Raw genomic sequence first — 25,934 nt, forward strand, 5'->3', positions numbered from 1 at the left:
GAAACACACCAAGACACATATTAATCAAACTATCAAAAATTAAATATAAAGAAAACATATTAAAAGCAGCAAGGGAAAAACAACAAATAACACACAAGGGAATCCCCATAAGGTTAACAGCTGATCTTTCAGCAGAAACTCTGCAAGCCACAAGGGAGTGGCAGGATATACTTAAAGTGTTGAAGGAGAAAAACCTACAACCAAGGTTACTCTACCCAGCAAGGATCTCATTCAGATTTGATGGAGAAATTAAAACCTTTACAGACAAGCAAAAGCTGAGAGAGTTCAGCACCACCAAACCAGCTTTACAACAAATGCTAAAGGAACTTCTCTAGGCAAGAAACACAAGAGAAGGAAAACACCTACAATAACAAACCCAAAACATTTAAGAAAATGGGAATAGGAACATACATATTGATAATTACCTTAAATGTAAATGGATTAAATGCTCCCACCAAAAGACACAGGCTGGCTGAATGGATACAAAAACAAGACCCATATATATGCTGTCTACAAGAGACCCACTTCAGACCTAGAGACACATACAGACTGAAAGTGAGGGGATGGAAAAAGATATTCCATGCAAATGGAAATCAAAAGAAAGCTGGAGTAGCAATTCTCATATCAGACAAAATAGACTTTAAAATAAAGACTATTACAAGAGACAAAGAAGGACACTATATAATGATCAAGGGATCGATCCAAGAGGAAGGTATAACAATTGTAAATATTTATGCACCCAACATAGGAGCACCTCAATACATAAGGCAAATACTAAGAGCCATAAAAGGGGAAATCGACAGTAACACAATCATAGTAGGGGACTTTAACATCCCACTTTCCCCAATGGACAGATCATCCAAAATGAAAATAAATAAGGAAACACAAGCTTTAAATGATACATTAAACAAGATGGACTTAATTGATATTTATAGGACATTCCACCCAAAAACAACAGAATACACATTTTTCTCAAGTGCTCATGGAACATTCTCCAGGATAGATCATATCTTGGGTCACAAATCAAGCCTTAGTAAATTTAACAAAATTGAAATCGTATCAAGTATCTTTTCCGACCACAACGCTATGAGACTAGATATCAATTACAGGAAAAGATCTGTAAAAAATACAAACACATGGAGGCTACACAATACACTACTTAATAACGAAGTGATCACTGAAGAAATCAAAGGGGAAATCAAAAAATACCTAGAAACAAATGACAATGGAGACACGACGACCCAAAACCTATGGGATGCAGCAAAAGCAGTTCTAAGAGGGAAGTTTATAGCAATACAAGCCTACATCAAGAAACAGGAAACATCTCGAATAAACAACCTAACCTTGCACCTGAAGCAATTAGAGAAAGAAGAACAAAAAAACCCCAAAGCTAGCAGAAGGAAAGAAATCATAAAGATCAGATCAGAAATAAATGAAAAAGAAATGAAGGAAACAATAGCAAAAATCAATGAAACTAAAAGCTGGTTCTTTGAGAAGATAAACAAAATTGATAAACCATTAGCCAGACTCATCAAGAGAAAAAGGGAGAAGACTCAAATCAATAGAATTAGAAATGAAAAAGGAGAAGTAACCACTGATACTGCAGAAATACAAACGATCATGAGAGATTACTACAAGCAACTCTATGCCAATAAAATGGACAACCTGGAAGAAATGGACAGATTCTTAGAAATGCACAACCTGCCGAGACTGAACCAGGAAGAAATAGAAAATATGAACAGACCAATCACAAGCTCTGAAATTGAAACTGTGATTAAAAATCTTCCAACAAACAAAAGCCCAGGACCAGATGGCTTCACAGGGGAATTCTACCAAACATTTAGAGAAGAGCTAACACCTATCCTTCTCAAATCCTTCCAAAATATTGCAGAGGGAGGAACACTCCCCAACTCATTCTACGAGGCCACCATCACCCTGATACCAAAACCAGACAAAGATGTCACAAAGAAAGAAAACTACAGACCAATATCACTGATGAAAATAGAAGCAAAAATCCTCAGCAAAATATGAGCAAACAGAATCCAACAGCACATTAAAAAGATCATACACCATGATCAAGTGGGGTTTATCCCAGGAATGCAAGGATTCTTCAATATATGCAAATCAATCAATGTGATACACCATATTAACAAATTGAAGGAGAAAAACCATATGATCATCTCAATAGATGCAGAGAAAGCTTTCAACAAAATTCAACACCGATTTATGATAAAAACCTTCCAGAAAGTAGGCATAGAGGGAACTTACCTCAACATAATAAAGGCCATATATGACAAGCCCACAGCCAACATCATCCTCAATGGTGAAAAACTGAAACCATTTCCACTAAGATCAGGAACAAGACAAGGATGTCCACTCTCACCACTATCATTCAACATAGTTTTGGAAGTGTTAGCCACAGCAATCAGAGAAGAAAAAGAAATTAAAGGAATCCTAATTGGAAAAGAAGAAGTAAAGCTGTCACTGTTTGCAGATGACATGCTACTATACATAGAGAATCCTAAAGATGCTACCAGAAAACTACTAGAGCTAATCAATGAATTTGGTAAAGTAGCAGGATACAAAATTAATGCACAGAAATCTCTTGCATTCCTATACACTAATGATGAAAAATCTGAAAGTGAAATTAAGAAAACACTCCCGTTTACCATTGCAACAAAAAGAATAAAACACCTAAGAATAAACCTACCTAGGGAGACAAAAGACCTGTATGCAGAAAACTATAAGACACTGATGAAAGAAATTAAAGATGATACAAATAGATGGAGAGATATAACATGTTCTTGGATTGGAAGAATCAACATTGTGCAAATGACTCTACTACCCAAAGCAATCTATAGATTCAATGCAATCCCTATCAAACTACCACTGGCATTTTTCACAGAACTAGAACAAAAAATTTCACAATTTGTATGGAAACACAAAAGACCCCGAATAGCCACAGCAATCTTGAGAACGAAAAATGGAGCTGGAGGAATCAGGCTCCCTGACTTCAGACTATGTTACAAAGCTACAGTAATCAAGACAGTTTGGTACTGGCACAAAAACAGAAATATAGATCAATGGAACAGGATAGAAAGCCCAGAGATAAACCCACTCACATATGGTCACCTTATCTTTGATAAAGGAGGCAAGCATATACAGTGGAGAAAAGACAGCCTCTTCAATAAGTGGTGCTGGGAAAATTGGACAGGTACATGTAAAAGTATGAAATTAGAACACTCCCTGACACCGTACACAAAAATAAACTCAAAATGGATTAAAGACCTAAGTGTAAGGCCAGACACTATCAAACTCTTAGAGGAAAACATAGGCAGAACACTCTATGACATAAATCACAGCAAGATCCTTTTTGACCCACCTCCTAGAGAAATGGAAATAAAAACAAAAATAAACAAATGGGACCTAATGAAACTTAAAAGCTTTTGCACAGCAAAGGAAACCATAAACAAGACGAAAAGACAACCCTCAGAATGGGAGAAAATATTTGCAAATGAAGCAACTGACAAAGGATTAATCTCCAAGATTTACAAGCAGCTCATGCAGCTCAATAACAAAAAAACAAACAACCCAATCCAAAAATGGGCAGAAGACCTAAATAGACATTTCTCCAAAGAAGATATACAGATTGCCAACAGACACATGAAAGAATGCTCAACATCATTAATCATTAGAGAAATGCAAATCAAAACTACAATGAGGTATCACCTCACACCGGTCAGAATGGCCATCATCAAAAAATCTAGAAACAATAAATGCTGGAGAGGGTGTGGAGAAAAGGGAACACTCTTGCACTGTTGGTGGGAATGTAAATTGATACAGCCACTATGGAGAACAGTGGCTGTTTTGTTTGTTAAAGTGTTTTGTTTGTTAAAGTTTTCTTTAAAAACTAAAAATAGAATTACCATATGATCCAGCAATCCCACTACTGGGCATATACCCTGAGAAAACCATACTTCAAAAAGACACATGCACCCCAATGTTCATTGCAGCACTATTTACAATAGCCAGGTCATGGAAGCAACCTAAATGCCCATCGACAGAAGAATGGATAAAGATGTGGTACATATATACAGTGGAATATTACTCAGCCATAAAAAGGAACGAAATTGGGTCATTTGTAGAGATGTGGATGGACCTAGAGACTGTCATACAGAGTGAAGTAAGTCAGAAAGAGAAAAACAAATATTGTATATTAGCGCATATATGTGGAATCTAGAAAAATGGTACAGATGAACCGGTTTGCAAAGCAGAAATAGAGACACAGATATAGAGAACAAATGCATGGACACCAAGGGGGAAAAGCGGGGGCGGAGGGTGATGGGATGAATTGGGAGATTGGGATTGACATATATACACTAATATGTATAAAATAGATAACTAATAAGAACCTGCTGTATAAAAAATAAATAAAACTCAAAAAAAAAGTTCTGAAATACGTTGCAGCATAGATGATTCTTGAGGACATTATGCTAGGTGAAATCAACCAGTCACAGAAGGACTAACACTGTATGATTTCATGAATATGAAGTATCTAAAATAGTAAAACTTATAGAAGCAAAGAACAGAATGGTGGTTTTTGATTTTCATATGCACAAGCTCCAGGGAAGTAAATGAAGCTAGCAGTGGTACTCGGACTGAACAGGAAGGTAACGGAGGACCAAGAAAGCTGGAGAGGAGAAAATGAGCTCTCAGGGCCTGTTCTGGGCCAGGCGCTTTGCATTTGCCATCACATTTATTCTTTATAACATTGAGAGCCAGTGTTTCTGTTTCCCCATAGAAACCACATTGTACCTATGACTTGATACTGTACCAGAGAATCATCTGTACATGATCAGGGGGCCATGCCCTTTTCCTTACACCATACTGAAGATACGGGTATGACAATAATGCTCCTCACCATGCCGGCAGGGGTTGGGGTAGGTGGGCAGATGGTTTGTTAAACATTTCCTGCCAACCTAATGTTCCCTTTTGCAGACACTGGCGTTGTAGACTGGTGGTGAAGGGATTTTCTTCCAAACTAACAAAGATACTGAGTATTAGCGACTTTCGTTATAGATTCCCAACGGTAGCAAACATTTCTGTGCGGATGCAATTATAGTAGGTCTCTGAATGTCACAGGTACCTACCTCTCAGCATGGAATCTGATGTCCCTTCCAGAGAAACAGAAATGACCCAAGGCTCTGACGGGGGTCCCAACAACTCTACTCTCCGATTCTGGAAACAGGAAAAAAAGGGAAAAGTTGGACTCAGAAGAGAATTTTGTGAAGTTATCTGAAAAAGAAGAGGATTCACACAGAATCTTTTATAAAGCGCACATTCATGAGAAATAAACAAAGGAAAAAAATAATAAATAAATATTGTTTCTCATGTTAATAAGACTATATCAAATTAGCTTACTGAGAGGACAGAAGGGAGATTATTGCAAGAAAAGTTGGGGCAGGGCAGTGAAGAGGAGAAAGGAAAGTTAAGTTTACAGAAAAGGAGAGTGGCACGGTGTGTTGAGGGTCAATAAGGAAGGAAAGATTAAGACGACAAAGCAGGAGAGAGTTGGGTGAGTGCCAGGCTAGAGCAGAAGTGTGGACCTCAGGCCCATGGCCTTCATCCCTCTGTAAGCACATCAGGGGAGGCATTTTTAAAGTCAAGAGTGGAAAGCTGATTTGAGTATCATATTTCACTTTTTCCCCCCTTGATATTAGTAAATATAGATAAGAGAAAATAGAATCAGAGGGCATGGACACTGAAATTAGAATTAAGCACAGAAGCCTCTTGTTGATGCTGTACTTAACCACATACAGGAGAAATCATTTAAAATAACATAGAACTATAATGCAGATGTGATGGCATAAATTCCTTCATTAGCATATGAAATGACTTCTTCAGATATAGATCCAGCACTTGGAGAAGGCGAGATTTCTGAGAAGATACATGAGACCTACTGTAAGAATCTGCTTGAGGAGAAAAAGTATCAGAATTCTATTTTCACCCTTGATCAAATTCTGGACATTTATAGAAAGTGGAAGGAAAGCAGGCTGTGAAATGGAAGGAAAATAATGAAAGTAGTTAGATGTTCTAAGTGCACCAAATGTCACAGGGTGGGCACTCTTTTTTTTTTTTTTTTTTTTTAATTTTTATTTATTTATTTATTATTTTTGGCTGTGTTGGGTCTTCATTTCTGTGCGAGGGCTTTCTCTAGTTGCGGCGAGCGGGGGCCACTCTTCATCGCGGTGCGCGGGCCTCTCACTATCGCGGCCTCTCTTGTTGCGGAGCACAGGCTCCAGACGCGCAGGCTCAGTAGTTGTGGCTCACGGGTCCAGTTGCTCCGCGGCATGTGGGATCTTCCCAGACCAGGGCTCGAACCCGTGTCCCCTGCATTGGCAGGCAGACTCTCAACCACTGCGCCACCAGGGAAGCCCAGGGTGGGCACTGTTTACATGTGTATCGTGAAGATGATGGAATATGAAACATGCGCCAAATACAACATGGTACCCGGCTCTAAATAAAGATTGTTACCTGTGCACAAGGTACCTGCTTATCCAGAAAAACGAGCTGTGGTTGTACTGTAAGTTCTTTTCCCACTTCTCCATCTGAAGGCTGGACTAGGACTGAAAGACCATAGGGCCGAATATATATCAAGTTCCCAGTTTCGAAATTGCTTGTATTTCTGGCACATGTTAAAAAAGAAAAGAATACATGCCTAAGATTACAGATATCATATCACTGCAGTACCTTTTTTCCATAATACATTATTACCAGTGAGAAGATTTGCCTTTGCCTTTGTTTCTAGAAACTGAATAATACACTGTATAGCAAACATGACCTTATAAGTAAAGAATAATTATATATTTACTTTATATGTTTGCTTTGCCATAGGAAAGAATGCACTGGTTGGGGCGGGGTGGGGGGGGGGGAGGTGGGAGGAGCACATATTATGAACTTAGATTTTTATCACAATTTGTTCATATCAGCTCCAAAAAAGCCTTAGTGAGGCAACTTATCAGACTAAAATATTTAGAAGGTGGGGATATGTTCTAAGTAGGCTAGTAAACCAGCTCTCCCCCAAGAGGTGCTAGTGTTTTCCAATTTCCACAGTATAAATACATTCACCATGGCTAATTCTGTGGTACCAAGATGACGTCACCGAAAAGAACTGGAAAGAGGTGCCTGGGAGCAACCTCCCACACCACTGTTTCCCATGGAATCGCTCATTTAATCTCACGACAACCCTTTCATATTCATCGTCTCCACAGGATGCTTGCACTAAATAGAATCGACAACTGTGGAATTCATTGATTAATTGATTTCAGTTGAATGAAGTCCTTAGGGAGAATAATACTTATTTATAATTAATATATGCTGAGCACTTACACCCTGTACCAAGTACTATTCAATGCTTTCCACCTATAAACTCATTGCATCTTTAAAGTGACACTATGACATAGGTGCTCTTATTTGCACATGAAGAAACTGAGGTCCAAAAAGGCTTAAGTATTTTGCCAAAGGTCTTACCAAGAGTAAGTGTATGCCCAAGGTCTAGAGCTATACTGTTTTTCATTTCTTTTGAGCACATTAATTGCTGATGTGACTTAGCAATAAAATGGAATAATTATAAAATAAAATAGTTACGTAATTCATGATACCTCAAAACATCTTTTTACCAGAGCTTCGGTATTTTTGAAGACCAAGGCAGCTCTATTAAGCGAATATTCTGGGTTATACACCTATTGTCCCATTAAGCCTATTGTGTATTACACATCAGAGGCATGCAATAGGGTTTTAGCAATTAAATGGAGATATATAGACACCATATATCACATATATTACCCTAATATAGGGTAACAGATTACCCTCAAAACACCCTAGGTCAGGTCTAACAAGATTTGATTTTTTTTTTTTTAATAGTAGCCTACCCAACCCTCAATTAAATGCTTGTGAGTCAACTACTTGATCCCCTAATCTTTTTTTTTTTTTCTTATGTGAAGATAAAAGGATATTTATTTTAACAGAGAGTGTATGTGAGGTAAAGGTGACAATTAGTCCTAAGAAGAGGAAACAGTGGAAGAACAAATACAGAGGATCACAAACTATGAAGTTTCTGTAGGGACCAGTTTCCCTCTCTCCTGAGAATCCTGGAAAATGGGGGATGGGGCATGTGTGGTCCTACGAATCCCTTTTGGTCATTTACCAGCTAAGGCCCTGATCTCTGCTAGAATCACTCACTGGGAATTCAACATACACTAGTCTGATCATCATTTATTAGTTTGCTTAGCCTGAATGAGTAAGCCTCCTTTTTATTTAAAGAAAAAATTGAAATCCTATTTTAAAACTCCATGCTATTCATTGCATCCTTCTATGGCTCCTAGGTTATTGGAAAATTCTAACATTGTTACCAGATGCTATTTCTCCACTGGCCTATTTCTTAAAAGCTTTCTGATGCAGGACAGGATGCAGGCTGGCCGTGTAGGTTAAAGAAACCAAAAGACTCCATCCAAGGTCCTGACATAAGTACATTGATGTCTAGAGACGAAGGGATGGGAACCAACTGCCTGAACACTTGCTAAAAGGCCCGTCCCTGACACACTTTAAAGTTTATTGTGAGCAAACATCTCTGATTAAATGTAAACAGCATCCCACTGGAGGTCAGAGACTTGCTGCTACAGCATATCCCAAGGTAATACCACTTTAAGCTCCACATAAACTCTTAGACAGTTTCTAACCTAAAACCTGACCGTAGGTGGTACAGTTTTTTACGATATGTTATAATAGTGCAATAAATCTGTTAGCTTAAAATCGAATCTCCGTGGCCTTTTAGAGAAATCATCATTAAATGCAGGGTCTTGTTAATGATGCCATCGAAGTGAAATTGTTTAATCTGCTAAGGGGGTGAAAGGTCACCAAATGAATTTTTTATAATACATCAACTTGACACGCAATAGGGAAAACTGTAATAGATAAAAGCAAAGGAAAAGGGCACTGTCTTCTTCTGATAGGTCAATAGCAGCCAAGAGAGTCACTCATCCACTTTCCTTTCACGATGGGGCTCCTTTTGCATTTAATATGGACACCCAATTAATACCTCAGCACCACAGACAACCTCATTTTAGGTGACTTATAGCAATTTCTCCCCCTTCCCTGAAATGAAAGTGATCACAATACATCATAGCATTGTGCGAATTAACGTTAATTGATTCAAGTTACCAAGCAATGATGGGCCACTTATATAACCTAGGCGTTATTGGGTGCTAGAAGGGATGGAGGGAAGATTAGATTCCAGTGTCCGTTGCTGTGACGACGGGAATCACCTGACGCCTTGTTAGACAGTTGTAAGGTTCTATTGCTGGCCCCAGTGGGGTCGTCAGTAAACTGGAGTGATGTCCAAACATCATTACCCGCTGCTCCGATATTAAAGCAAAGGGATTAGCAACTTATTGCAAGCAACCTGGATTTGTCATTGTGCTGTCGTTATCCAATTTCCAACCGCTAATGTGACTGTAGCCTGCAGGCAGAGGGACCTACAGCCAAACTTTAAAAAATGGGGGAGGAAAGTTCCCTCCAATCCTCCCAGTTTAACCACTATTTAACGGCTTCCAATAGCCAGCCAGGTATGTGGAAGAATTTTTTTTTTCCTTCAATGCTTAAGTGCTAGCAAAAGAGAAAGACCAAGAAAATACAGAAATGTCTCAGTTCAGAGATCACTACTATTCATTCCAACTCTTGCTTTTTCATCTGCCAGATCTGAAATGCTTCCACTACAGAAGAGGGGATTGTTTCTATCTGCATAGCAAACTGAGCAAACAAATAAATAAATCACATTGATGAAGGCTAGCCCTGGGCAGTGAGGTGAGGTTGGGGGGTTTTGACATACTTCCTCACTTCCTCTTCAGCCTTTGCCTCCTCAAAGTTACTAAGTCAGGTTCCTATAAAAGAGCCCCATGTTTTGATTAAATTTTTTAGGGTACGCCGTGAGGGAACTTAAATTTCAGAGGAGTTTGAGAGATTCTGTACCCTGGAAGAAGAAAGCAAGTTCTCCACTCGGTTCAGTTTAACAAACAAATGTTAACCCTTCCACTATGTACAAATATTGTTTTAGGCACTATGAGATAGGCAAAGATAAATACAACACCATAACCTCTGTCCCTCAGGAATGTTCTTCCACAGAGTCCGTAAGGCAAGAATGACTTTCCTGCCTATCTTTCAGAGCTGACACATACCATTTTATTTATATTTCATAGCCCTCATGCTCCCTGTTAAACCTAGCCAAATGCCCTTAGCTGCCATCAACTCCTAAGAGAGAAAAAAATGTCTTATGATCTCATGGTTTCTTTCTGGCACTATAGCATAGTGATTCCAAACTTAGCACATTACAAGCGTCCAATACATGTTGCTATAGTAACACTATGACCAATAAGTACCCACCATGCACTTCCTCTGTTCTTAGGTCATTAAATGCCTCTAGAAAGCCGCCACCTATCTTGGACTGTCCAACTTCAAGTTCTGATACACTCTTGAACTGGTGCACTTACTGCTGTGCTCTAATACTTATTATTAAACTCTTATGGTTCTTTGGAATATTTCATTTCAAACTGAGATTTGAGTAACCATAGGCATAGGTTGCACTGTGCCATGAGACTATAAAGACACAAAATAAACATGGCACATCTTCCAACAAGGTCAACTCAGAGGTCAAAACGTAAGTATTTTAGTCAGAAAATTGTTCAAAATAATATTTTATAATAAATCTAGCATGAATATCTTATCTGGGATAATGTAAATTCTGAATACAATTTTTAAGATCATACACAAATATTCAGAATTTCCTGTTTGTGATGGAGTCCCCTAGCAGTCATAGTCTAACCAGGAAAAGAGAAATCACTCAAGATCTTTCTGATGGAAGAGATTTGTTACGGGATATTGGTTGCACAGGAGTATTAGAATAGCAGAGAAGTCAAACTGGTTACATTTCACTATTTGCAACATGTATTTAACGATCACTTATGGTGCATGACACTGCTTAGGTACTCTTGGGAGTATAATAGTAAGTTGAAGCCTTGACCAGCTAATGAATATTATAAAAATAAAAATATACTAATTTTATGAAAAACTAGATTAATGGTTAAGCAGGCTCATATTGAATTAATGATTTCCTTGTAATAGATATAGAATAATGAGATTTAATACACCATATTCTTATTAGACAGTTGTGTAAATGTTTGTTTTCCCTATCTATTAATTTTTAAATCTCTAGATTTTCATATGAGCCATATAATTTTTTGGACATAATAACTGTTCAATTAATGTTTGGGAAATAAAAAACATTCAAATGTAAGTTTTCATGAGTCTGTATTATATTTAGCTACAACTTCACCATCTGTACACATAAATCTTAAATTGATTGTAAGGTAGTACGGTTCTGGTTCAATTTTGGAATTAGAACTACATGTGCGTGTGGGTGGAAAACTACTGGATGCAGATAAGTCAACAGCAATAATGGCTTAGAATTTTCCTCCTGTTTATAAGGAAGAGAGCAGGAAAAATGTAAACTGCAGAAGTAGAATCACAGATTTAGTGGTCTGGGGCCATTTAGTATAAGAACAAGGGTCCCTAAGGGCACCACTGCAGTAACAGGGCTGTGAAATGAATGATAGCTTTAATGATGACCATGAATCATCAATAAAAATGTGAAAGGTCTACATTATTTTCCATTTAATAAGGCCGGATAATATATATATTTTTTTAGTTTAAGAGATGAAGTCTTTTTAAAAATGTAGTGATAAAATAAACAATTTTTAATTAAATGGAAAGTTTACTTATGCAGAGCATCTCATTTTCCCACAAAGCCACATATATAAAATACCATTATGATAATTTTGCCATCCACCTAACTCAACAAAGCAGTGAATTTGTATTGTAGTGAAAAAAAGAAATGGTGCAAAAACACTCTTTAATGGCAAAGCTGTGGTTTTGCCAGGAGGGAGGAAAGAGACAGGCTAGCAGTACGGGAATCCCTTCCCGGATGAATATTCTGCCAGTCTTGGTAAGAGCATCCTCCAGTGTTGACAGAAAGATTCTGTCCTTGCATACTCCAAATAGCTGTTTCCTAGAAAGCAGGTGCCCAAGGGGCAGGGAGAGGTTGCACAAGAGAAGATGTTAAATGAGCCTGAATGCCACCAAAAGACTCATGTCACCAATTGTCTCTCCTAGTTTTCTTCTCTATTCCAAGTCAGCTTGATAAGGTGCTCCTTGTACAGAGTGAGGAAACTTAAAAAGCTACTAATGTGAAGGGTGCAAAAACACACAAATATACACCGCCACAGAGCCATGCTCACGTTCCCTATAACTGTTTTTAGGGTCCAAGGTTCATGGCAACGTCATAAACAAAGAGTTTTATGTGAGATAGCATATTCGTTTTCTATGGCTGTGAAACAAAACTCCACACACTCAGTGGCTTAAAATATCACAAATCTATGATCTTCAGGTTGTGGGTCAAGAGTTCAGACAGGCTTGGCTGGGGGTTCACTGCTTAAGTGGAGGCTCTCAGGAGAATCCACTTCCAAACTCATTCCAATTGTTGGTGGAATTCATTTCCTTGTGGCTGTGGAATGGAGGTCCCTGTTTCCCTGTGGGCTGTCAGCCAAGGTCCACTCTGTACGTACAAAGTGCACCTGATTTTTTTCTCATGTGGTGCCTTTCATCCTAAAAGCAGTGACACTTCAATTCCTTCTCACCCTTCGAATCTCTCTGCCTTCCTCTTCTGCCACAGCAGGATAAAGCTCTCCTCTTTTAAGGGCTGTTGTGTGTAATTGTGCCACCTTGATAATCCTGGGTATTCTCTCCATCTTAAGGTCAACTGTGCCACATAACACAGTGTCTTCATAGAAATGCTATCTGATCCTATTCATAGGTTCCCAGGATTAGGGCAGCACACCTTTGGGTGGTCATTTTAGAAATTCTGCCAACCACAAATGGCTTTAGCATTTCAATAGCTAAACTTCCATGAAAGATACAGATATATTTATGCTTACTATATGACAAAGAATATTATTTAGAGGTGGGTTTTTTTTTATGAAGCAGGAGAAAGAGAGGGAGAAGAAGAAAAGACAGGAGGGAAAGAAACTCAAAGGAGCAAAAATCAAATTTCTACTGCCAGGATTCCAGATAAAAGGCAGAATATAAAATAAGACACTCGTGGGGAACCCCAAGTTTAAAAAGCAGAGGTTGAACATATGTTTATCTCTGTTCCCTCTACTCCACCGAAATTACTTAAAAGAAGAAAAATGAATAAAAATGGTGTATATCAACATGGATAAAGAAGGCAGGAGAGGAGAGAGCAACCAACAACAGAGGTTAACAAAGTTTTGGAAGATGGAAGACAGGTTCATGAAACTGACTTAGCCATGCAGAAGACACTTAAATCTAGATGCCTCTAGAGGAGGATAAAGACTGGGAGAGGCCAATTTGTTGTATATTATTTAATTAAAAAAAATAGCACTCCATTTCTCCCCACAAAGCAGAAGTTGGTAGCTTTTTGAAAGCAGGTAGTACTCCCCTTGATAAGTAAATGTCTGATATGGCCTCAATTTGTTGAAATGCATGTAATGCCATTAAATTAACAAGAGTGAACCTTTTTTTTTTTTTTTGGGTTGAATTGGCTTTTTTTTTTTTTAAGCATCTTTATTGGAGTATAATTGCTTTACAATGGTGTGTTAGTTTCCTCTTTATAACAAAGTGAATCAGTTATACATATACATATGTTCCCATATCTCTTCCCTCTTGCGTCTCCCTCCCTCCCACCCTCTCTATCCCACCCCTCTAGGTGGTCACAAAGCACCGAGCTGATCTCCCTGTGCTATGCGGCTGCTTCCCACTAGCTATCTATTTTATGTTTGGTAGTGTATATATGTCCATGCCACTCTCAGTTTGTCACAGCTTACCCTTCCCCCTCCTCATATCCTCAAGTCCGTTCTCTAGTAGGTCTGTGTCTTTATTCCTGTCTTACTGCTAGGTTCTTCATGACCTTTTTTTTTTTTTTCTTAGATTCCATATATATGTGTTAGCATATGGTATTTGTTTTTCTCTTTCTGACTTACTTCACTCTGTATGACAGACTCTAGGTCCATCCACCTCACTACAAATATCTCAATTTCATTTCTTTTTATGGCTGAGTAATATTCCATTATATATATGTGCCACATCTTCTTTATCCATTCATCTGATGATGGACACTTAGGTTGCTTCCATGTCCTGGCTATATTTGCAAATGAAGCAACTGACAAAGGCTTAATCTCCAAGATTTACAAGCAGCTCATGCTGCTCAATAACTAAAAAACAAACAACCCAATCCAAAAATGGGCAGAAGACCTAAATAGACATTTCTCTAAAGAAGATATACAGATTGCCAACAAACACATGAAAGAATGCTCAACATCATTAATCATTAGAGAAATGCAAGTCGAAACTACAATGAGATATCATCTCACACCGGTCAGAATGCCCATCATCAAAAAATCTAGAAACAATAAATGCTGGAAAGGGTGTGGAGAAAAGGCAACACTCTTGCACTGTTGGTGGGAATGTAAATTGATACAGCCACTATGGAGAACAGTATGGAGGTTCCTTAAAACACTAAAAATAGAACTATCATACGACCCAGCAATCCCACTACTGGGCATATACCCTGAGAAAACCATAATTCAAAAGGAGTCATGTACCAAAATGTTCATTGCAGCTCTATTTACAAGAGTGAACCTTTAAAGAACATCCTAGATGTTTCCACTGGAAGGCCTATGTCCTCAGACTAATTTCTGCTGTCTAAAGGTCAATTCATTAGCTTGTCAGTGGCTCTCCAGTGAGTTCAATGGAAGTCTGAGTTAACACTGATCAAAGTTGAAAGAAACAGGGCTGGCCCTGGGATCTGCCCAAGGCTTCAGGGTTGTTTACCATACTGTGCAATTCTTAGGACCATGGGAAAACTTGCTGGTTCTCATTAAGTCCCTTAGGACATGGCATTTCTCATTCTGCAGAGATTTATTCAGATATACTTAAGCAGCAGCCTTTCCTTAGTTTCAGAAGATTTGTTTTTTGCATATCTAGGAAACCTCTCTTAAAGTAGTAAAGAAACTGAGAGAGATGGGGACTGTAACACATCCCAACAGAAAATTGATGCTACATGTCACCAATTGTCTGTCCGAGTTTTCTTCTCTTTTCCAAGTCAGCTTGATAAGGTGCTCCTTACACAGAGTAAGGAAACTTAAAAAGCTACTAATGTGAAACTGCTGATACATGTTCAGCAGTTTCTTATTAAGTCAGAAATACCTGAGTCAAAAATGAAAACATGATGGCTATGACAGATGGTGGGCAATAGAGGTGCTCTTTTCTCTGAAGCTCATGATAGGATGATATCCCACACACATATGTGTGCATACCTACACTTGTGCTGGGTCCACTCTCTTTCCTGGGTTTCCTCTGCTTTATCTCCATTGTTTCTACTCTTTGACTTTGCTCTCCTTCGAGTTAAAAGCTAAATATTCACTGAGTCTTTTTTGTTGTTGTTGTTGTTGTTTTGGGGGGTTTTTTAATTTATTTATTTTCTTATTAGTCATCCATTTTATACACATCAGTGTATACATGTCAATCCCAATCGAGTCTTTTTTTATATAATATAAAAATCAGTCATTTTGGAAGGATGACCTATTAAGAAAGGTCAGTACTGTAAAATCTAAATAAAATTTAGCAATGAACTGGCCCTATTTCTCTCTAGTCACCCATACATAGAATATGCTCATAAGAACTCGGTGGAATCTAAATGAAACTGGACTAAAGGAAAGAAAATATATTTAAACGTAAGCTAAGATACATTAGCACCATCTTTTCTCAGATTCCTGATTTTTATATTATCGTGCATAATATCATAATTACATCAATAACACGGTGAAGGTTTAGTGGTTAGTAAAAACATCCAAGATATAATAGATTCTGAGCACTCATGCAACTAGGAGTACTTTTAAATTCTAAGCTAACAATCCTCAAAGCCCTTCAAATCAACCAGAATCCAGAAAAAAAAATTGCTTGAGTTTTCTTTCCATATCTTCCATACATACTAGTGTACTGTAAGGAAGAGGAACACCAAAGACAGGTAAAATATGATACATAAACATTAGCAAAGTTTTCATTTGGATATGTTGCTCTATGTATAAAAAGGCAATCAATGTATTAGTTGAATATTCCTTAAAATGTGAAGGTGTGTCTTTTTGTTTTGCTTTTTATTTTATAGTGAATACCACATCCACTGGAGATGATTGTATAGAAGCAATTCATACTCATTAAATATTAGTTGCTTATTTATTAGCACTACCACAAATACAGTGAAAAAGCAGCAACAGAATAATCTAAAAGAATATGAACACTCTAAAATTTCATTGAGTAATATAGCTCAGAATCTAAATAATTTTTACCTATTTCAGGGACCCAACATCAACTATATCAACTCAAAATGTGCATAGGTTTGAGCTTATTTTTCCAGTGGTGAGGACAAGCTTGCAGGGAATATCCATGTTTGAATCTTTTGAGTCCTCTATAACCAAGCAGCATGCATGTGTGAAACGGTTAGTTTATACACGTTTTCTAAGCATTATGGCATCTCAGTTTGGGGTATCATTTCTGGTTCTTTTGTATCTGCTAGAAATTAGAGCTTGGGACTCTAACCGTCTTGACCTTGTGACAGATGTCTTAGATGAACTTGGGCTGGACAATTCATTTCTTGGGTAATACAATGTACAAAAAAATTGAGAGTCATTTATACGTGCCTTCCCTTATTGTGTACTACACGTACTTCTTCATTTACTAAGCTCAGGGAAATATTCAGGTAAATTTACTTCTGAAGTGTGTAGTAAACATTGATCTGGTAAAGAACTTCAAAATACAAGCTTGTAGAGTCAGAATAGCATAGCAAAAAGGATATTATGGATCCTACACAGGTCTGTGCCATAAACATAGTTGGCAGCAATTATGTTCTTGCCTCACACAATTTGACATCCTTTCAGGGCTTTATAATCCTAGGTTAAATAAAACCCAATCAGGGTCACTGCTTTAGCTTAGTAAACTCCTGGACATCCCTCCAAAATGCTCCTAAATATAAGTCTCTTCCCCAGTTCCTACAGGCAGTATTATTATCAACACCCTGAGTACTCAAGTTTTAGCTCATAGCTCCATGGAATTGTGATAGATAGCGTTTTGGTCCCATAAGGCAAAGATCATATCTGTTTCACCTTAGCAAACCCAGAATCTAGCCCACTGCTTAAATATGCATTACATGATAAATGAATGAACAAGTATATTGAAAACAAGTTGCCTTAGAAAAATTTCTTCCTCCATGCTTTTCATTTTAAAGTACCAAAATATAAAGTCTACATCTACCCAGGAAATAGAATAACCATGAAGAATACAGATTTAATAAAGAATTTTTAAATTGAGAATTTAAGTCTATAAATGGCTCTTGACATTTTTATTCTTATCTTAAAAAGCAGACAGGTTATGTGATTCAGTGTAAGTAGACTGACATTTGCAATATGCATCCAAGAAATCAGCTCTCATTTAGAAGTTATTATAATTAGTACTTACCCATAGCTGATGATTCCCTTTGACTGAGTCACTAGTAAGGCCCCAATAGTCATATTCAGAACATTCTCTAGTACTCCAGTCTGTTGAGCAGTGATAACCTGGTGAGCCAAAGTCTGTAATCTGTTACTTGATAAGGATGGAATTACTCCAGTGTTCCTTACTGCTGGCAGATCACCAATTTCAACGACCATCACTTTTGAGATAGTTTCCATAGTGGTGGGCGGTAGGACTCTATATGAGCTCATTTCCATCATGAGAAGTCTACGTTGACCAACTCTATCATGACTGGCACAAGTCACAGTTGGGCAATTGCGCTTTCTCTTTGCTCTATGGTCAGCCATGGCATTTAAGGTTGCTTCACTGCCAGGCATCTCATGAATAAATCTGATTTGGTCTTGGCTAACCTGCAAGAAGTCAGTTAGTCTTTCAAGGATCATCATTTCCCAGCCTTTTTCTAGAACTGAAAACATCACAGTGAGGGCCAAATGAATGGAAACACCTGAGCGTATTTCAATGGGCTCCTCTCCTTGTAGGACAACATACAAGAGGTTATCCATGATGCTGAAATAGTTGGCACCAATAGACCGATTCAGCAGTGAGGAAGTTGATTGAACCTGAGTAGGTGTAATGAATCTTTCCCCTAAGAAAACACTCGGGCTCTGGAGTTCATGGTAGAATACAGCCAAGAGGAGCTTGGAGGCACTTTTGTTCCCCAATAGAAAAAAACGCAAAACTTGAGGAGTCTGATCCACAAAGCAGACCTTGGTGATTTCCTTGGTGGGTAAAATGGAATAGAAAGCAGATACAGACCCTGAAGTGGAGCAGGGAGTATTGGCATTTATGCTACTAAAGGTGTCAACAAAACCACTAGTCACAGATACAACTGGATATAACTTTTGCATTGTCCAAGTGGCATCAGCACTGTCAAGAATTAAGATCACTTGGTCAGTCTGTTTGCAGATGTAGCCTTGTATCAGCGATCGGTATGTGCATTTCTGCTCTTCTCTAAATGTGCCTATAAAATAAAGGAAAATAAACAAGTGACATAAGAACCACAGTCTCTCAAAGATGATTTACAATCCATCATTCTCACCATCATCTGTAACCTCAGGAAACATTTATTGAATATTCAAGTGTGAGAATGCAAAAAATTCTTGGGCAAAATATGGAAAGACACAGCTCTTTAATATAACTTAAATGTGTATGTTACATAATATGTTATTTAAAGTTAATAATGGGCATAATAGCTAAGTGGTAAAAGAGCTGAATAAACAAAGTAATTAAGAAAAAGGAATAATCACTAAGGTCTCCATAATGGAAAAAGGATAGGAGAGAAGAGGGTAATGATATTTGAGTCAATGGGAAAGAGGTAGATTGAGGGGGCTGGAACAGAGATTTTATGGAGGTATATTAAAATTGAAAAGGTATATTGTGACCAGATTGTGAAATAGTTTGGATGTCAGACTGTATAATTTCCTCATACTTTCTTTTTCTCTAAACATGAAGAATAAAGAAATACAACAGGAGGAGAAGAGGAAAGTAGTAACTTGGGGAGTGTTGACATTAAATAGAACCCAAGTTGAGGATGACTGCAGCTAATGAAAACATTTAAAGAAACAGCATTATTCACTATTCCCACTATTCCTAATCTTCCTGTCTATGAACCTAGAGTAGTTCCTGTTCTGAATTCAAAGGTATATGTTACCTTCCAACAAAAAAAAGTTCCTTTGGCTTTAAATTAATAGTCACAAAATTGTCTTGTATTGTTTTCTACATATTTTAATTTTTCTTAGTGCATGTTCATCTAAGTAGCCTAAGGATTGGAACAAAAAAAAATCAAATTATTACTATGTAGGATGTACTACATTTGAACAGAATCTAGCCTCCTTCTGCATCCTTCCTTCCATGTGATATGATAAGAAATCTGTGCCAAGCAAAAGTGCAGTGAGGTATCACCTCACACCGGTCAGAATGGCCATCATTAAAAAGTCCACAAACAATAAATGCTGAAGAGGGTGTGGAGAAAAGGGAACCCTCCTACATTGTTGGTGGGAATGTAAATTGGTGTAGCCACTATGAAAACAGTATGGAGGCTCCTTAAAAAACTAAAAATAGAGTTACCATATGATCGAGCAATCCCACTCCTGGCCATATATCCAGAGAAAACTGTAATTTGAAAAGATACATACACCCAATGTTCATAGCAGCACTATTCACAATAGCCAAGACACAGAAGCAACCTAAATGTCCATCGACAGATGAATGGATAAACATGTGGTATATATATATACAATGGAATACTACTTAGCCATAAAAAAGAATGAAATAATGCCATTTGCAGCAACATGGATGGACCTAGAGATTATCATACTAAGTGAAGTAAGTCAGAGAAAGTCAAATATCATATGATATCACTTATATGTGGAATCTAAAATATGATACAAATAAATTTATTTATAAAACAGAAGCAGACTCACAGACATAGAAAACAAACTTACGGTGACCAAAGGGGAAGGGGGGAGGGAGAAGGATAAATTAGGAGTTTGGGATTTGCAGATACAAACTACTATATATAAAATAGATTAAAAAAACAAGGTCCTACTGTATAGCACAGGGAACTATATTCAATATCTTGTAATAACCTAAAATGAAAAAGAATATGTATATGTATAACTCAATCACTTTGCCATACACCAGAAACTAACACAACATTGTAAATCAACCATACTTAAATTTAAAAAAAGAGTGTCATAGGGCACTGCGGAAAGCTGAAAGAAGAAAAAAAAAATCTGTGCCAAAGCTGCCTATGGTATCAATAAACTTAATTACCAAAATGCTACTTCAGGAGTAGGACACACAGTTTACCTGAACCTCAAAAATAATAGCAACAAAATGGTCAAAATTATAAGGGAAACTGTAAAATATTTCAAATGGAATGATAATGAAATTTTAGCATATCAAAACTGTGGGATGTGGCAAAAACAGTGCTTTGAAGGAAACATAATGCTAAATGCTTATATTGCAAAAGAAGAATTGTCTAAAAGCGATGCCTTAGGTACTCCCTTACAAATTCAGAAAAATAGCAAAGTAAACCAAGAGTAAGTAGAAAAAAAGGAAATGATAAATATAACAGCAAAAGTCAATGAAATAGACAACAAACAAAAAAACACAGAAAAAGTGAACAAAGCTAAAATTTGGTTCTTGGAAAATGTCAACCAATTGATTAACTCCTCGCTAGACTGATCAAGATATAAAGAAAGAAGACACATCACCAACTTCAGGAATGAAAGAAGGATTACTACTTCAGATCCTACAGGCAAAGATTAAGAGACTCTTCCAAACAAACTTTATGCCAACAAGTTCAACAACTTCGATGAAATAGGCAGATTCCTTGAAAACTGACACAAAACGGAAAATTCTAATTGCTCTATGTCTCTTAAAGCACTTGAATTCATTAAATTCAATATTAAATTGTTAATTTAAGTAGAGATTTAATTATAAAATATTTTTTAAATGGTCACATTTACACAGTGTGTTTTTTCCCTGTGGTAATATAATATGGAAACGCTAATGTGAAATCAAGAATTATCTTCAAAAGCATGGAACCAGTATGAAGGGAATTAATTAATTGCACGATCTTAATAGCCATGGAAATTTTGCTTTGAGACCCTGATACATCAATCGCTACTACAGGTATATCATTTTCAAATGAGATAGTTAGGTAGCCTTTCCTCATGGAATATCCTTAAATCACACTAGTTCCTCTTTTCTAAACCTACTGCTCACTCTCTTTTTTACACATTTTTTTCAGCCATGCTGATGCCATTGATGAATCATTCACATTCCATCCAGTTTCATAGATCTCTGACTTTATTCTTCCTGCTTCTCATTCAGGAGTTATAAGGTCTTTCATAGTGACCTCTGTAGATTGCTAAACTCTTGGAGCTGTACCTAAATAAAATACTTATTCTCTTAGTTGATATGATTCTCAATCATTCTCTGCTACTAACGAACTATATGTACTTCGATAAATTACATAAACACTAGGAACCAGTGTCCTTAAGGTGTTATTTCTCAAGGCCTAAGGCTATATCTCATATTTAAATTACCATAGGGTTTAACATCCTACCTCAAACACAGTAGAAATTCCTTAATATGTATTAGTTGATTGACATGTAATATCCTTTTCAAACCTCCTGTTCTTCAAATAATTTTTATCTATTATTTCCAGGTGTCTAGTTATAAGATTATTATTCTATAGCTTGAATACAATTTAAACCAACTCATCACAATAACAGAGTATACTACAGAAGGGCATTGTGAGAATTGCCCCTTGAATTAATGTTAATATTTGATAGCGTTCTGTGAGAGTTCCAACTATTTCACATGAAACCATAAGATTGAAATGATGGCTGATTATATTTATATGAATCTTCTGCTCTTGAATCACATAATTGATTTGTCCACACACAAAAGAATTCTGTTATGACAAAGCATTTTTTTCTTGGCTGATTCATTCATTCATTAAACAAGTGGAGGAAGGGAGTAAAAGGTTGGATGAGCCTATGAATGAATCAGGAGAACAATGTGTCTTCTGCAGATAGTAAATAGAATGTGCTGGTGGATTTGGTGTAATGACTGAGGCAGCAGGGATACTACGGAAAACACACCATATCCTTATATTCTGTAACAGTGGCATGGAAACTATGAGAGGGGTCCTGATAAGACAAAACTTTCACACAGTTTTGTCAATGGGAGACTCTGAGTTATTGCTTCAACAGGTCTTAGATGGCCAGAGGTGGTCATCCCATGTTGTTGCAAATAATGTATAATGGTTGCTTGGGAGAGCTTCAGATAGAGAAATACCTGACAGGAAGTCCATAGACTCATGGGAATGGTACCTGGAAGGGGTATGGGATAAAACAGGGATTAGAATGCCAAGAGGAAGACTTGACCTCACTACAAAGATACCCTCAAGCTATAAGGTTGGTGATCCTTCCTTCCTTCCCTTTTTCTTTCCTCCCTCCCTCCCTTCCTTCCTCCCTTCCTTCCCTTCTTCCTTCCCTAACTTCCTTTACCTAAAACTTTCTAATAGCAAGTTTAATTATCCGTAGTTTATAGATAGAAAAATTGACTCACAGCAATTATGATTCACACAATTACTTAGTAACAGCCATGAGGAAGAGGAGGAAGAGAAAAACATATTTTTTAACTTCTACCTATGCTTTTGGCAAAATAAAATGGAATCCAAATAACTTCATTTGGGGATTGTATTTAGAAGTGGGGTCAGCTGTGATGATTAACCCTGTGGGAAGGGTGCTATATAGTCAGGAGTTCTCTTAACACAGTCTATTGACAGGAACTCACACAAAGGTTTTTGGTTATTTGTCAAGTCACCTATTTGGCGAGAGTCCATTTGCTTCTTTTCTATTACCATTTGGCCTTTTTAATATTTTAACATACTATCCCTGAAGTATAAACGTACAGCCACAAATTTAACAAAGGCAATAGCCTAAAGAGTATCAGCAAGTCACATTATGTAGTTTTGCAGCCAAATGTGGAATCCTGGTGTTCATAAATAAGAAATTTTACTTTTATTTCTCCAAAACTTACCAATGACTAAGAGATGGTGGTTTATTGGTATTTGACCATCCATTTTCCTATTTCATCTTCAGAGTTAATCAATTCCAGTATTTTAATTTTGATGTGAGGCAAAAATCAAGCATAGGAAAGCAATGCACTGGGATTCCAAAGCTGCTACATGAGTGCAGTTCTTCATTGTGGGAGAGAACTGACATTAACTCCTTAGGAGAGAGCTACGCACACCCAAACACACGTCATGTCCCCTCTCCCAGACACAGCTGGCAGCACCCACATGGACAGTCTGGCTTCCCTTCTAAATAGCGATCCATCTTTTCCTTCCCTGGGTTTCTCTCCCTCCTGCCTCTCTCCATTGGAGAAGGATGTAGTTTTCAGTAATGATTCTCTTTCTCACTTGTTTTTGTCTTTTCTGACTTCTCCAAATGGCCTTATCTGCCAGTCACAATTTTTGTGGTCTGCAATTCTGATCACTTTTAAATGAAACCCATGCTGGCTTTGGTAATCATAATGTCATTTACAATTTACCACTAAACACGTTTATTCAGTTAGTAGCACACTGGAGAAAGAGAACTCCATATGAACTCACCGTGAAAGGCCTAATCTGATTATTTCCTCATGAAAATCCAGGCAGGGGTGCTTGTAAGAGGGGCTGAGAGAAGAAGGGTGAAAAAAACCAAAACAAAAAACCACCAAGGTCTGGCCACAGCTGACTTTCATAATCAATGTGAATGGATAAAGTGACCCAGCCTGTCAGGGGCAGCCATCCAGTTGCCCCAGGGCATTCCTTTCCAGAAGGCAAGAGTGGACAGGACTTAATAAATGCTGAGTGACCGGTGAGTATCGGCTTGGCCTATGCTCTTTCATTCAAGATGGACAAGACCAGTGATAAAGTCCAGAAGCTCCTCTCTAAGTGGGGGAAATTAGATGAAGCAGGTTGTATGTGTGTGTGCATGTGTGTATACGTGCACTTGTTTCTGTGTGTACTTTAACATCCTAAAGTATCCTAGACGTACAATACGCTCTGTCTGCCTTTCCCTAGATTGGAAACCATGGACCTAGAAACCAGAAAGGAGGAGCGTTAGGTACTCCTGGTAAAGGAGGAAGCAGAGGAAAAGGTGGGTGGGTATGTATGTGAATGTGTGTGAGTGTGTGTGCACTCAGGTTGCTTCCAGGGTTCTAACAATTATTAACTTTGTGTCAATATTTGTCCTTCCTGTCTTGAAATGAGGATTTTCCACTTCATTTCACATTTGAAAAGAAAATATGCCGAAGGGGTCGTCTTTGCTAGGAAAAAAAATTAAAAGAAAAGGAAAAAAAAAAAAGAAACAATTTCTATCCTTTATTTAGAAAAATGGATCAGAAGGAAAGAAAGAAGTATTTTTAAAATAAATGTTTTGACTCAAAGGCACATGGGTTCCTTCCATCTTCCCCTTTTCAACAAAAGAGAAAAATTTATATGTTTGAAATTGAATGAAATACATCAACATTAATGATTTTTTTTCCTCGAGGTTAACACCATTTCCCTCGGTAATCTTTTTAGCCATTTTGTGATAGATTTCACAATTCATGGTACACTAAAGTATAGCAGATTTTGACAAAAACAAAATATATAATCATTCTCTTATTTTCAAGAAATGAAAAGAAATCATTTACAATTCTTTTCTGTCAAACAACATTTACACCTCATTGTTTCTAATTTAACAAATATAAATGGCCACAGATCAAATAAAGTGAAGACAAGTTGAATTTATCCCCATTTATATAGGTTGTCATAGACCTTTGGGCTATGAGGAATGAAACTCCAAAATCTGTGTTCCTAAATGTACAAATGGAGTAACTGAAATCTTGCAAAGAAATATTAAAGAAAATATGTATTTAGTCATATTAGCAATAATAGAGAAACACTACTCTTTCGGAATGGGGAATTCAAGCTAAAAATTATTTTTTAAAACCTCAAAACGAATGGGCATGTGTTATATTTGTAAAGTGAAGATAAATTGAAGGTAACGTTCTTGTGCATAACAGGTTCCATACAGATGACAAAAAACACAACCTTGCTAATTTGGAGTCAAGAATTATTGGTCTTAAAATATATCCAGTGACCATAATATGGTAGTTCTCGTCCTTGTAAAATAGATAAGGTATATATGTTTGCACATATACCCATACACTCAGTATTATAAGAAAATGTAATTTGAGAGACTTAAATTTCAATGAATTGGAAAATTTAATGTATTCCAAGTTTGGGTCCCGGAGCTTCAAAATAAAGGCATTTCCAGGTTGGTTTTCACAAATTGCTAGGCAGTGGCACTCAGGGGCTGAGTCTCCTTGTATCACTCTCAGTGAGGAAGACACTCTAACAGCTGGTGGTTGGCGTGGCGAAGTGACTCCCCACGTTCAGGAGTCAAGAGAGGACAGAAATAAACCATAATTGAAAAGAATATAAAAAAGGAATGTACATATGTGTATAACTGAGTCACTTTGCTGTATAGCAGAAATTAGCACAACATTGTAAATCAACTATACTTCAGTTTTTAAAAAATTAAAATTAAAAAAAAGAGAGATGTCCGAGCATGAAGACAGCTATAAACGACAAGATACTGCACAGGCACGAAAGGCTCTTAATGAGGAATGCACATCCATTAGGGGTAATGGGCTAACAGACTTCAGGAGCTACAGATTCTAGGATCTGTGCC

The 25,934-nt window shown here is 37.4% G+C and overlaps 1 protein-coding gene across 1 annotated transcript in view; it reads right to left on the minus strand.

Moving 5' to 3' along the window:
- Positions 1-25,934, minus strand: part of PKHD1 (PKHD1 ciliary IPT domain containing fibrocystin/polyductin) — a 432,444-nt gene that overhangs the window by 29,003 nt on the left and 377,507 nt on the right. The window contains exons 62-64 of the mRNA XM_068558204.1: positions 17,638-18,652; positions 6,550-6,685; positions 5,151-5,238 (exon numbers count right to left, since the gene is read on the minus strand). Of these exons, the coding sequence (XP_068414305.1) occupies positions 5,151-5,238; positions 6,550-6,685; positions 17,638-18,652 (1,239 nt within the window). The remainder of the gene's footprint in view (positions 1-5,150; positions 5,239-6,549; positions 6,686-17,637; positions 18,653-25,934) is intronic.

This window comes from Eschrichtius robustus, chromosome 12, assembly GCF_028021215.1.
Source record: "Eschrichtius robustus isolate mEscRob2 chromosome 12, mEscRob2.pri, whole genome shotgun sequence".
NCBI lineage: Eukaryota > Metazoa > Chordata > Mammalia > Artiodactyla > Eschrichtiidae > Eschrichtius > Eschrichtius robustus.